At 35.3% G+C, this 14,994-nt stretch overlaps 3 protein-coding genes and 1 non-coding gene across 5 annotated transcripts in view; 1 reads left to right on the top strand and 3 right to left on the bottom strand.

The window, feature by feature from the left end:
- Positions 1-4,801, bottom strand: part of Smp_151670 (protein kinase) — a gene marked incomplete at both ends in the record, with an annotated part of 31,741 nt that extends 26,940 nt beyond the window's left edge. The window contains one exon of the mRNA XM_018792993.1: positions 4,793-4,801. Within this exon, the coding sequence (XP_018647550.1) occupies positions 4,793-4,801 (9 nt within the window). The remainder of the gene's footprint in view (positions 1-4,792) is intronic.
- Positions 4,169-4,235, top strand: Smp_tRNA_00085_Gln_TTG.1.1. The gene has a single exon. It is a non-coding gene (tRNA).
- A 705-nt stretch (positions 4,802-5,506) lies between the features above and the next one.
- On the bottom strand, positions 5,507-7,558 carry Smp_151660 (hypothetical protein; the record flags this gene model as incomplete). The annotated part of the gene is made up of 1 exon (XM_018792992.1): positions 5,507-7,558. One exon carries the CDS (start codon positions 7,556-7,558, stop codon positions 5,507-5,509), a length of 2,052 nt encoding a protein of 683 aa, XP_018647549.1.
- A 2,106-nt stretch (positions 7,559-9,664) lies between these two features.
- On the bottom strand, positions 9,665-14,775 carry Smp_055420.1 (hypothetical protein; the record flags this gene model as incomplete). 2 transcript variants are annotated; one of them, XM_018792990.1, is made up of 6 exons in its annotated part: positions 14,639-14,775; positions 14,516-14,600; positions 14,438-14,469; positions 14,305-14,395; positions 12,573-12,703; positions 10,034-10,124 (listed from the first exon to the last, which is right to left on the bottom strand). In XM_018792990.1, exons 1-6 carry the CDS (start codon positions 14,719-14,721, stop codon positions 10,034-10,036), a joined length of 513 nt encoding a protein of 170 aa, XP_018647547.1. In that variant the 5' UTR covers positions 14,722-14,775. The 2 variants fall into 2 exon arrangements, with proteins under 2 accessions (XP_018647548.1, XP_018647547.1); XM_018792991.1 differs by having other exon boundaries at positions 9,665-10,124; positions 14,516-14,775.
- Between the last annotated feature and the right edge of the window lie 219 nt (positions 14,776-14,994).

Raw genomic sequence — 14,994 nt, 5'->3', positions numbered from 1 at the left:
AGGCATACAAAACAGATACTCTTACGTTTGACGTGCGACCAACGTTCTTCTGTCGTGAGAGCCAAGAACTTTGTACACTTGTAAACTGCATGATCCCCTGAACACAAACTGCACCTAACGCTTGCGATCGGTACATCCCTCGGTCTCACTACCGAATGGTAACATGACTTCGTGATAACTCCCCCTCTTGGACGTTCAGCTAATCGTCCAAACCTACTGGAAGCGACTCTCGCTTTAGCTGCCACAAACTGGGTGAGTTCGGCGAATGTTGGCTCTCTGTCATCTTCCATCAATCTATCTACCAGCTCGGCCCATTCCCTTTGCATAGGTTGAGGCAGAAATCTCACTACTCTCTCTAATGTAACCAACGAATTCAAGTCGGCAGTGTAGTTCATTTGTTCTAGAATCATGCTACAATTCTCCATTCTTATGGCTAAACTTGAGAGTTGTTCTGCGTCATGACAACCGTGCTTTATATCATTGAATAAATCCTCCAACGTCTCTCTTGCTATAACATGAGCCTGACCGAACAATCGTTTCAAAATTTCTCTAGCTCTCTTATACCCAGACGTAGCCTCCATCATTACACATCCTTCAATGGCTGCCTTCGCCTTACCCTTGCAATAATGGAGCAAATATATTAAACGTTGACTATCGTCAGACACTCTAGCCACAACGTAAGTATCGTATTGTTTTATAAACTTCCAATACTCCTTCGGTTTTCCATCAAAATAACACAACCCAACTTTCGGTAGCTTTAACCCAACTATAGGAACCTTAGGTATTGTGCCCGGGACTGCATGCCCAATTCTTTCTCCTTTATCTAAACTGAGATTCGCTACCTTATCTAACATTAAGTCACTATCACTATCACTATAGTTCTCCTTAAATACATTAGAACCGTGAGGCGTAAAAACATCAGAAAAAACTTGCTTTGTACCAAGGGATTTGTCGTTAACCTTGTCTTCATCCTCTCCGACCAGCTTAGGGATTGACTTCTTTGCACGATTGTTGGGTATCTCGAATTATCGACCAATTTTTGTTCAGGACTGTAAACGCGGACCAAGCTGCTAACCGACCAATATTTGTTCAGAACTATAAGTTCTTCCAAGCAGCCAACTAATATTTGTTTAGAACCGTAAAATCCAAACCTAAATTCCAATAGGTCTGGATGTGGTTGAATAACTACAGTAAAAGTTTAGAAACTCGTTTCAATTGAAATCAAAATAAAGTGTTTTCGAGTAATAACGATTCTAAATTTCATCATATATACAAATGTACAAATTTACCTAAACAAATATTACTACCCAGTTATTCAACCGACAATCGACACCAAAATATTCAATCTAAATTACAACGAATAACAAAGTGGTAAGAAATATATGAAAATTACCAAAAACACCAAAAGGTAAGTGATATTCTATCCTTTCTGGATAGATCAAGTAAGATTCCGTTTGAGCGGCTGTTTTATAACACAGCGTTTCAATTTCTGGGAAAGTGCTCCAAATTACAACCAAAAATGCACGATCCCAGTCAAAATCAAACCGCACAATCAAATAGCGAGCAGTCAATATGGCAGCCGCCAGAATAATAACAATTAAAACAAACTAAATACAGTTCAGTAAGGAACATAGAGACTCAATAAAAAACGATAGTAAAACCAAGAAAATTAAACGTTACAATCTTAATTAGCATCAAAAAAGTGAACAACATATACAAATAAAGAACACGTAAGGAAGTAACCACAAATGTATGCATGGAGGGATTTTCACTTGCAAAATGGATCCAACAAACTGTTCAGTCACAGGCTCCACACTGACGCCAGTGTAATTATTAGAGATACTCGAATCAATGTGATGACTAAGAAATTGTACAATTTCAGGCTGGTAGAACTAGATGGAATGAACATATTTCATTTGAAACTTATAATCAGTCGGTAATCGAATAAAATAGAAATCATTAGTTCGCACAAATACTGCAATAAGTTCGTAAAATTTTATAAACTACATTGGATCAAAAATAATTTCACAATCAATAGTTCATAGAACTTATATACAATATATATCCTTTTTAAAATAATAAAAGCCTTTTGGCTCAACAAAAATACGGATTTACATCATATTATTAAAAGCTTAATATTGCAATTTTCATTTACCACTTGTAGTCGGCATCGAGTCGCGATTGACTATGATCACCACTACAGAAAGGTTGCGTACCAAATATTAGGTTGGATCCCTCTGTAGGCCAAAAACCAGAAGGCAGCTGACGGCTGTAATAAGATATATTTGTTGACCATCTCGTGGTATCGAAAGAATACCGAGATCGTGCCAAAGTTTACAAGTGGAACTACCGTGCGTACTCGAGTTCTTTGAAGGTCACAGGCAACGGAAGAATGTACGTTTTCGGCGCACTTAAACGAACAATTACAGTGAAACAATCACTGGTACGATTGGTTATAATAATAAATGTTTCCGTCATACCAATCGCTTTCTCGTCATAAAAGTGGGTTACCACGCACTCTTCTATGACCTCACGAACCATTACCTCCTTATTCATAAAATATATTATAAGACAACATCAGGAAGGAAATAATCCTTTTCTACCAGTTCTTATCACTGCTCTACATTGATATATATGTGCAATCACCCTCCTGGGTCGCTAAGACCCCGACTAACCCACTTTCCTTTGCAGGTCGCTCAAGACGAAATATCGTTACATAGTGTAGACAGCTGTGAAATGACAACCCTCTTCATATCTCTAACAGGATCCTTTATATGAATATTAGTAGAGATCTATAATGAGAAGCTAACTGGAAAGAAATGTTTCTTCTATCCAACACGAATGGAAAATTTCACGTGACTGATAAACTTAGAGAACCAATATTTAATATTCGTCCTAGATTTGTCTTTGTTTCATACGAAATACGTGTTTTCATTTAAATAAAATTTTGGACTTACTGTTTTAGACATATTTACACTAAAACTGTTAACTGCATGCTTTATGTAGCAGCTAGCTACATCAAAAGATTTAAACACATAAAAGGTATTAGAAATGTTAGTGTATTAATTTACATATCCATGACAAACATAAACTTCGTTGAATTCCCCTTTAGCAAAAATGAGTGATAAGTATAAGCCTTAAATAAAAACTATGTCTGGGAAAAAACAATTCAACTTTTAAATTCACCTAATAATACTTGTTTGAATCTTCCCATTGATGTGTAGTGACCGGTTTGTCTCGACAAGAACACGATTGAAATAACAGAAACAATTATTTTTATTGGCAAGCAAAGATGGATAGTGGCTAGCAGTGGAATCCAGGAAGCACGTTTCTTCCTATTTGGGACTCGTCAGCTGGATGTACCTGCATCTCAGAGTTGATGTTCACTCTGGGACTAGAACCTAGTAAATTTCGCTTCAAACGCCATCACGTTATCCACTCGGCCACTGAGTCCTGATAGCCACTTGCTTGTGCGATGGGGTGAAGTTTAAATTCATTTAGTATTGATTGTTTGAATAGGACGAAACGCGCTTCCTGGATTCCATTGCTAGCCATTATTCATCTTTGCTTACCATGCTTGTGAATTAAGGCTATATCGAGGCAATACGCACAGTATGCACATATGCCAATTAGAGACTGACCAGTTGCAGTCCTAACACATCGATGGGAATATTCAAACAAACAATACTAAGTGAATTATTTCTATTGTAACCAATTGTACCAGCGATTGTTTTACTGTACTTGTTCGACTGCATCAAACTCACTTCTTGTTCCGCTATCCGCTTGTTTGGTTCGAACTTTCGTACGCTCTGCCCATTTTGCCTGTACTCGTTGGCACTTCTCGGTATTCTTTCGATACCACGAGATCGCCAATAAATACAATTTATCTGGACCAATTAAAGCCTTCTGGTTTGCGAGTAATCGAAGGGACGAAGTCGTTTCTGGGCGCGTAAACTTAGTGTATTGGTGATCATAGTCAAACTCGACTCCATCTACAGATGTTTAGGACTGCAGCTGGTCAGTCTCTTATTGGCATATGTGCATAATGTGCGTATCGCCTCGATATTGCCTTAATTCACAAGCATTATAAGCAATGGGAAGACTCAAACAATTAATACTAAGTGAATTTAAACTTTACCCCATTGCGCAAGCAAGTGGCTATCAGGACTCAGTAGCTGAGTGGATAACGTGATGGCGTTTGAAGCGAAAGGTACTGGGTTCGAGTCCCAGAGTGAACATCAACTCTGAGATGCAGGTACATCCAGCTGACGAGTCCCAAATAGGAAGAAACGTGCTTCCTGGATTCCACTGCTAGCCACTATTCATCTTTGCTTATAATTCAACTTTTAGTTTGAAAACCCTAGTACATAATCATGATATTGTTGACTGAGATTATACTAAAGTCTGTAATATCTTAATTGACCTTAAAGTCTCGTTATTTCCTCCAAAAAGATGGAACTACTTTGCATTTCTAATTTTTGTGGAAGATGGAGTTATACTTTACCTTCAATAAAGTTAATTCATCTGATGTTTTTGATGAAACGTAATTTACTTAATAAGTACAGATTTATGTATCCGGTATTACCTTACACATTCTGTATAAGGGCTAGTGATATTTTTTAGCATCTCAAGCTGATTTTGAAAGAGTGGGGCTAAAACAAAGGAAGTGCGAATTTAAAAAAATGAATTCTCTAAACATTAAGCCACGTAGACAAGACACCACAAAAGTAAGTAGAATAATGTAATACTAATTGATTCACTTTAATAAATAGAAACCTTTAGAAGTACATACTTCAGTCATTAACAATGTATAAATTGCAGCTTTATAAAACTAAGTCCCCACCATTATTTTAACATTTCAATCGTCGAGCTAATTATTAAATTATATCAAGTTAGAAACTCTGTTTTATAAAAATCAGTATTCTTTCACTATGATAATTGTTCTTGAATAAACAGTGGTCAAAACCAAGAGCTAATTCATGTGAATATAAGAACTTTCGTCTTAATTAGAGCGAATAGTTTCACAGTATTTGGGCGCCAAGTTGATGTAAGACATTAAATAGGAAGAAGAATATATTTATAAAATCTCAGCGAATGATATTCCCTTGAAAAATCTTGGACCAGATTACCAGACGAAACGTTGGATTTACTTCAAATTCATTCCCTGAGATTTTACAAATACATATTCTTCTTCCTATTTAATTCATGCGGAAATGTTTAGAATTTATTTCAATCTTCGATGCCCTTTTCACAAAGAATTGACTTTAAAAACTCATCTTCCAAAAAACAATCACCTTGTTTAAGTACCTGTAAAAAGAACTGTGATCCACAATGATCTACAGAACATTATTTCATGAGATTGAAATCGTCTTTATTTCCAAAAAAAATGAAGCACAACTTTCATGAAGTTTACTTATCCTAGTAATTCAGCATTAAATTGATATTCTCATATAACAGAGATATAGTTGAAAAGTACTGGAATTATAAAAACATCTATAAGTCCTTTTTAGCAATTATTCAATTTCTTGGTCAATAGTGATAATGAAGCCCATACAACAGGTTTACTATCAGGTACATACATAATATCGACGTCACAACAACAGTCATCACCAGGTATTCCTTGATATGAGGTATTTAAGTAAGTTTCCTCAACCCATTGAAGAAAACTGCAGCTGCAATTAACGGAATTAGTGGAATTGCATTTGTCCCAGGGACAGAATAAGACAGTGCCCAATGGTTCATGATTATCAGTAGATTTATCTGTTAGTGATGAGTTCCTTGAATGATCACTTTTCATACGTTCTTCACAAACCATAGTTTGATATAACTGACTACTTTTTTGAATATTCTGTAATTCCCAATCAAAAATACCATGCATTATCGTATTCACTTCACTAATGCATGAAGCATTCTGACAGCAATTATGTGGAACCTCAGAAGACCTACAGTGAATAGAGGGTGAGTGTGATGTGAATATATGAGATTGATAACAGTCAGAAAATGGTGAACTATTATTATAGCAAGGTGGAAGACAAAAATCTTGAGAGTAGTCACAAAAGCAACAAACCCTTAAATCTTCATTTCCCCATTTCCCATGGAATGTCTTCTGTATGGATGAAGTAGCGACATCCTGAGTGTTAACACTAGGTGAACAACATAAATTTCCATATATCACAGGAGAGACATTTCTATGAAAATGGTTTGAAAACCCAGTAGACTCTATGTCACAAGTGTCAGCTACTTCAAACTGTGAGAGGACATTTGAGGAACTTGGTAAACTTGAACAAACAAAAGATAGCGATTCTATACAATTCCGATATGTATTTTCACTAAAGTCACTTGGACTAATGTCTGATTGTAAATCTTTGCTAAAAGCACCACCAATTACATTTAGAGTCTTTACATTCTGTTGAGCAGAGAATCCCGGTGATGAAACTTGTTGATTTGTAGATTGATTATCAATGAGTACATTACAATGTGTATGTTGTTTTGTAGTTGGGTTGATAAAGAACGAATCATTTGGTATCATATGTTTAGTACTCCCATAAAGATGAAGAGATTTAGTTTGTCTCTTTCGATAAGAAAACTGAGAAGAACCAATTGGTGATATTTCGTCATGGTTTAACACTGTTTGTAGCTGAAACGTGTCATGTGACAGTCCCATCTGTTCCCCAGAATCAGGCCACATGGTGGTCACAATGTTTTGTTTGATATTTTCAGTTGATTGAACACTTGTTGTTTCACACTTAGTATGACTTCTCAAAATTTCATCATTTTCCTCATTCTCATCAATTATGTTTGTTTCCATGTCTGTATCGACATTCATTGTTTTCATTATCGGTTCAGTGGGTTTTATTCGTTTACACATTGAGTTAGAACTGTTACGTCTATTGTCGATTGAAGTTAATAGAAATACATTTTCACTTAGTTTTGGATAGAATGAAATTGATTCTTTCATTTTAATGAATTCACAACTTGGTTTCATATAAGAATATTGGGTTTCCTTTTTAACTTCCTTACACATAGTTGAAACTGCAGTTGCAAGGTTATCCTTAATCATATGTAATCTTAAATTTTTCAAAACAAAAGGTTTAATTAATTTTTTCTTTAATAAATCAATGTTATCATTTATCTTGTCAGATATTTGATATTGTCTGGAATCGACTCCAGTTATTGAATGTGGAAGCTGATTTCTTTTTGTTCTGTCAGAAATGATATTTCCTAAATCCGTCTGAACAAAATCTATCCTGTTCTTACATATATACTGTGGAAATACTGAAAACGATTGGTCAGTTGTAGTTTCATTTGGATTAATCTTCGTTAAAATAACTAATGGTTTTGATGATTCAATAATAGAAGATAATGATTTGAATGTTAGAAATAGAGATTCAATTTTGTAATCATCATGACAATCATGGATCATTTCATGATCTTTGTAATCTATTCTACGATATTCTATCTTGATATTTTGTGTAGAATAAACTTCTAGAATGTTAATATTCACTTTATTTTCATATTTCAAGTTACCAATGAAATTATTTATACTTTGAGTTAACATATATTGCTGTTGTTGTGGTTGTTGTTGATTATCATACATTAAATACATAGTGTATAGAGATTCACAATAACTCCAACTTCCAATCTCTTCGTAAACTTTTAATCGATGATTAAAATTGATTCGAGAATTCAAGATCGTTTCATTAACTTCCATATCATCATCATCATCATCAGTAGCAGCAGAAGCATCATCATCAATGTCATCGATAACATTCATAACAATCTGAAGACAACTTTCATTAGAATCAATTAAATCCATCAGAAAACAACAATGTGAGGTTGCTAATGAATTACTATCATGGGAATTTAATATTAAAGTTATATTATGTTCATAATATTCTTTAGGCTTATTGTTTTCCATTGTTTTATTCATTTAATATTGTTCATATTCTTTTTGTTTATTTTTTTATTTGTTTTAATCTATTATTGTTAATTATAAATAGAATTAAATATAATTTAATAATAATTAATATATTTTATAATATATTGATTTTTTTTATTGATTATTGATATTATTGATTTCCATAGTTGAAATCATGAGTTAATTGAAGTTAGACCACCAAAGAAAAGCTAGAAGCACTGGATAACCGTTTTGTCCTATTGTGGGACTCCTCAGTAGTGCGCATCCACGATCTCGCCTCGCGAGATTTGAACCCAGGATATACCAGCCACGCGCCAGAGCACTTAACCGATAAACCACTAAGCCGTCCAAGGCTTCCAGGTTTTCCTTTATGGTCTAGCTTCAATTGATTCATGATCTCAACTATATGAAAGCAAATCATAATCTCGGACAGCGAATAGGCATAAAGGGGATCCTTCCCAATTCATCCAGTAAGGAAGCTACACGTTGACATTCTGGAATGTTCCTCTAGCGGTGATTGGATGGAATGCCTTCCGCTCTTTCTGGACTTGTTTGAGTTTGCCAACGACCCATCCTTAGAGAATGAATATTTGTTTTTTGTAAAAAAAACCACTAAAAATTATTTTCTATGGTAAGTGTCAATGATGAAAAGGTTATTTTTATTTCATCAAATATTTGAATAGTAAATCATTGATTCGTTCTGCTAGACACCTTTGAAATCAAAACGCCCGGAACAGACAGGTCAGTTTCTGTGCAAGCAAAGAGTGATACAACTTCCTTGTAGTATATACAATAGAATGGTTTCTTTAATGCTAAAATTTATTTATTTATATATGCGACATATTTCGCCATCCAGTTCGTGTGAGGACTGGGAGTGTTAGTGGGACATAGATTGGATGTTTCATGTATGCATGTTTCATGCATGATGGTGTTGCTGCGCGCTGATTGGCTAATTCTAAACCGATCAGCCCGGGCAGAAAAATCTAGAAGCTTCTTATGTATGTACTATAAATATATGAACGTTATTTAAACTAGTGATTGCTGTTCACATACCATTGTTATTTTGAATACAATTTCATTCCTGTTCAAAGTGTTCTGATTTTGGGGTCTTGTCGAGTGTCATCGTATAAGAATACTAAGCAATAGGAATAGCTGGGTCGTTTATTAGCAAAATACAATTATAACAGTGGCGACGGGGATTTTGGCAAATAAATAAAAAAACAATTGTCGTCGGGGACACACAGAGCCTTTGACCTAAAAGTCTAATCCACACGTCAGTGGGTAACGTAAGGAGATGCAGTCACATGGTAACCAGTGACCAACAATAGGTTCACAAGCTATTTATTACTTCCGAATCCTGGAGCACATGTTCACCATTGGTTCAGAATCAGGGTTTGCCAACTCCCCTAGGTGGTTCCTCCATATTCACAAACCCGGTTAAAGCCCCGAATATTCTCTTTTCGTCATCTCAACTCCGTGAACAATACTCCCGACTCGAGAAGGCACTAATTAGAACCTATCTGACAGTGGTTGTATACTTGTGGCCATGTGAGAGCATTTCGAGAGAGGGAGGGCTGACTCTCCTCAGCCGCACCAGGGCATTCGGGGGCAATGACAACAGAGATAAGATGTAAAGTGTTACGAATAACAAGTACCAAAGTTCGCCACGTAGACAGTAACAAATTGATCTACTACCCAACACAAATGAATTTCACAACCCCCAAAACGTTTAGAAGTAGTCGAAAATAAAAACACGATTATTATCATTATTATTTTTATACCGATATCAGAAAACAAGTTCTTTTAAATAAAATTTTAGTCACATTGATATATATGTGAAAGAAAATTTGGCTGTTTTTTGTTAAAATATTCGGCATCAATGATAACTGTTTCATCATAAAGCTGGGAAGAACGAGTAAACACACCTGTAACAAGGATATTAATTATATGTGGAGGAATCATAAAATCAAATAAAAAGGCTAGTGTGGTGATCTACTACATTAGAAAACACAAATGACATATTTTACAATAAATAGGGTTAAACTAAAAAAAAGTTGAATTAGATCAGTCTCAAGTATAATCTGAGTGTTTGTATATGATGGTTATAAGTGAGATTCAATGGATATGTAAAATAATTGATATGATTGCCAAAATTACACATACGACAATCATGAATGGAAACCATGATGTAAAACAGTGACGTTTACTACAGAAAAAAAAGAAAACGAGGTTTTATAATAACTGTTCAATGAATAAAAGAAGAAAAAACACTTGACAGATTAAGCATTTTAATACAATTTTCTTTATAAGTTGGTATTAAGTAGTATATCACCAGAATAACAAAATGTATTCAACAGTTTTTTCATCTAAGTAAGAACTACTCTAATTTTCATACAGATGATCACTGTTTTGACTGTTAAAATTTAACTCATTTAATTTCACAACGAAACAAAACCTTACGTACTTTATTGTGAGAACTTTAATAAAACGACTAGCCATTTTCCTTAATTCAGTCTAGATTATGAATACAGTGATCCTGAGTGCTGTTAGTGGTATAAGGGCAGTTATTACTTCCCGGTTGCCCACACCGTGGAAGGGTTCTTTTATAGGTTCCTGAAAAGAAAATAGGGTTAGAATTAGTCTTAATGACCTGAGAGCGTGACCTCAGTGCCCAAGGGACAACTGCTTGAGGTCAGTCACACACATTTTTGTAATTTTTGTGTTAGCTCCTTACTTGTTGGGACCTTACTGCCGGAGACGGATATCCGTGGGATAAGGATAGGTGTGCATTTTTAGGGTCGACCTTTTCTAACCCCACCTCTCCTTGTGTAAAGTTAGCATCGCTGTTATGCTATTTGTCTGAGGGAAACACCTTACCGCCGTCACATCTCTATGCAGTCAGCAGCGCGACTTCGCCTTCAGAGCTTGGGTTTGCTGCTATTAGTCTTCAACCGACCTGTCTGGCATGGTAGAACCTTGAAGAACGATTGCTCGAGCCAGTATAGCTCCATTGGTTCATCACGATAGGCAAGCCCAACCACCATGTGAAGGTAGCAGCAACGATCGAGTTCCTTAATTGATATAAATTGTGTTAGATTCGGATCTACAAGTGAATATTCATTTCTTCAACCATAAAGGTTAAAAATTGTTTTAAGCCAAACAAAAAGATATTCTCTACTTTCACAGTCATAATAGTATAAACAATAAATCGCTTTCAGTTTGTAGGTTTTTAATTTCAGTCAAAAGAGAACTTTTGATTTTAAAAAAAAGATTTTTTTAAAACAAACTAGTTGTGTTATGACAATACTGTGCTTTATGAGATCTTAAAAATAGAACATAATGAATACTGATTATGACAAAATTCCCTCCCAAATTATGATCAGTTTACTGATTACTGTCTCCCATGTTCACAGCCACATCTGGCTTGATCTTGTACAAATATTATTTTCTATTTTATGGTGTGCTGCGGTCTCTCTGTCTAGTATATAAACCGAGTATGCTTGAAATAAATGATTCGCGTAGCAGAAACTGTAATTGGTGTTCTGGACTCAATGGGAAGGGCTACGCGGACAAGGGACCAATAAGAACGCTAAACTGCTCATACCAGTTGAACGTCATTGATTTGACACAGTGTTAAGATTAGACAAGTCGTATTCGGATTGGTGGATAATTTACGTGATAAAAAGTCGGACATAAAACCACAACAAATTGGATACGGACATGTTCTTCTGCCTTTAATAAAGTCATAACAGTCCACATATTATTTCGTCAAGGCTATACTGGTAGTTAAGTACTTTTCATAGACTGGATAAAAATATAACATTATTTTATATATTTTCAAATGAAAATTCCTTAAAAAAATATTCTAAATAAATTGCAACTTCAAATTAATAAAATGGCGAGACTAAACTTTGTGGACGACCTTTGAACGAATCTTAAATGACCTTGAGGAATATTAGCCAATCAGAAGACAGTTAGTATACAATAAAAATATACTATACGAAACTAAAAAATTAAAGCGGATACTATCCTTTTACATGGCTCAAAAACTTCTCAAGGTCAGATATAGGTTCAGAAGTTCTAAAATCATAGTGCATACGGTACAGGAACTCATCCATATGGCTCCATAGTAGTCGACCTCTGGAGCCATGATAAGATCTCAAAAATTCTTTTAGCCTCGACCACATAGCTTCAATGTTGTTAGTATGTTGGTATGGTTTAGGGTTAGGGTCTTAATCGTAATCGAGCGAAAAAAGTCATTTGAGTTCCACAGTCAAAAGTATAGGAACTTCTTAATAATCTCTTCTTTTGTAGACGCTAAATTATCACGTCTCCTCTAAAATTCGCTGTAAAACGATCATACGTAAGCATCAGGTACCGAACTTAGCGCCGTGACCTTGAAAACCCGCGAAAGCGTCTGATTGGCTCGTCCATAAAGTTTAGTCCCGCCAACTAAAGCAGTTAATTGCTATATTTGCACAGAAAATAAATAAAATTATAAGTCAAAATATCAATATTTTCAATACATGAGGGATTGAATATGAATCAGAAATGAAACTTAAGAGATCTATATATTTTAGGAGTCAGTCAAGTAAACGAATGATAAAGTAAATGAAAACACACTTTTCTTCTTACAATGAAAAAATAAGCTTACCTAACATACTTTCCATGAAAGAATAATAATACAGCAACACTGAACATATTCCAATTCTCTTTATCTTGAAATCGCATTTTGTTGAAAGCATGTGCCACATGACTATGGCAATTATCACAAAAAAGGTTATGCTAAAGGAAATAAGAATATTAAATTTTGTAAGAAGAACATTGAATATTGAAGGATTTACTAAACTATGATTTATAGGAGTCATTTATATATGATAGTAGAAAGATTAGATCGTAATGAGAATAACCTACTGACTTTTAGAAAAATATGTCCATACAATGAATATACTATGTGAAAACCAGGATACAAAATATCAGGTTTTCTGTGTACTCAGAGATGACTCATGTTGCTGTAACTCATTACTCAAGTAAAAGTTTATGTATTTGATTACTTGTGTATGTGTATGAATGAGGACTGATGATATATCTCAATAACCAGTAGAACGGTGTGAAAATTTTTAAGCCGGTGTTTGAGGGTAAAATGTTTTAAGCAGTGAATTATATCTCCATTTTTAGACTTATTATCCCCTACAAAAATCATATATGTGCTTATTGTATTTCTACAAGTAAATATACGGCTAGCACATACATGTACGTCGTTTTCACAAATTATCTAGCGGTTGATATCGTTTGACCAATTTAAAATAAATACTGTCGGTTTGTATTAGATCCTAACAGTATTTTAGACGAAATAATCAATATCACAAGTACAGGTAGGAATGAGTATTTTCTAATAAGCGACAAAAGTATCCTTAGTGTTCCTCATTCAAAAAATTAAACATCATCTAATCCCATGCAAAAAAGAGACAGATTTAAATCCTTTTATATGGTTTAAAAGTAAATGTTGTGTTATATTCACGTGTGGAAGGCACGAATTCGATACCCGGTCGAGTCAGTATTAGCCCCCAAATGCCCTGGTACGACTGAGGGTGAGGAGAGTCAGCTCTCTCTCTCTTGAAATGCTCTCACATGGACACGAATATACAGCCACTGTCAGAGAATTTCTATTTACTGCCTTCTTGCATCGGAAGTATTGTTTACGGAGTCGAGATGACGAAAAGAGAATATTCGGGGCTTTAACCGGGTTTGTGAATATGGAGGAACCACCTAGGGGAGTTGGCAAACCCTGATTCTGAACCAATGGTGAACATGTGCTCCAGGATTCGGAAGTAATAAATGGCTTGTGAACCTATTGTTGGTCACTGGTTACCATGTGACTGCATCTCCTTACGTTGCCCCACTGACTTGTGGATTAGACTTTTAGGTCAAAGGCTCTGTGTGTGGCCCCCCAAGAAATCCACCTGCTTCGGTCTGGGCATCTGTGCAGTTTCCCAGTTCACATATAGATCAAATGACTTGCGTGTCCTATATGTATTCGTAGCGCCTTGAACCAATATTCATGTATTCAAATAAAAAAAACATATATTCACACGTTTAAACCTTGAGAAACACAACTCATTACAAGTAGATAAAATCTGAGCTATTTAAGACGTAACCACATCTGAGCGCTTCAACCTCATAAAGCAACAAGTTAGATGTATAAAAGTGTTCTTTTAGGTCAGGTGTTTGTGTGAAAGGCAGAGATACTATTCAAAAGATGAATTGACTCCAAAACTTGAGACTCGATTGCTGAAAACCGTGTGCTTAGACCACTAAGCTATACCTTAGTAACCTAATACAATACACTACAGCTAGACGATTTTAAAAAGATTATGACAACATACCACGCGTCCTTTGTAAACTTCATTCGCTTCAGAGATAGCGTTGTCCCAGATCTCTCGACTGCCTATCAGCCTAGCATGGGGCTGATAATACCTGAGGGAATTGGAGATCAGGCTATATTGTTGTGAAACTTACATCGTTGGCCATCCAAAAGCCATTTGGTCTTCCTATAGAGAATTGTTAAAGTCATTACAACAGGGAACTGAAATTTACCCCAATAGTATAAGGGGCTGCAAAATCATATATAATACCATATGAATTAGCGATTCCCATATGTCCAATTACAGGAAAAAACCATCTTCATTAGTAGTGATGTTAGCACATATAACAGCATACGTTAACAAGGGAATTGGAGTCCATACAATAGAGTATGGAAATCGATGAAGTAAAGGAGTAACAGATTCTATCCTGCTTTCCATATTATAATGTCCAGGACTATGGAATTCAGGAGAGGAATCTAAGCTGCTTTTCTCTGCCTACAAAAGTATGAAAAGATGAAAATGAGCACATATTATACGAAAGTAATTATGGTTGGAAATTTCCAAAACCAAGCTCAATAAAAAAGCTGAAATCCTAGGAAAATTTAAAAAACATAAGCATAGGTGTACATAGAAACTAAAAGCAGGATGAATGTTATGTAGTATCAATCACTGAGTACGCATGCTACATGAAATGGAAATTTTTCTGCTACA

The sequence above is a fragment of the Schistosoma mansoni genome, chromosome 1 (assembly GCF_000237925.1).
Source record: "Schistosoma mansoni strain Puerto Rico chromosome 1, complete genome".
Classification (NCBI taxonomy): domain Eukaryota; kingdom Metazoa; phylum Platyhelminthes; class Trematoda; order Strigeidida; family Schistosomatidae; genus Schistosoma; species Schistosoma mansoni.
The sequence above is the reverse complement of the archived record's forward strand: the minus strand, read 5'-3'. Positions and strand labels throughout refer to the sequence as shown.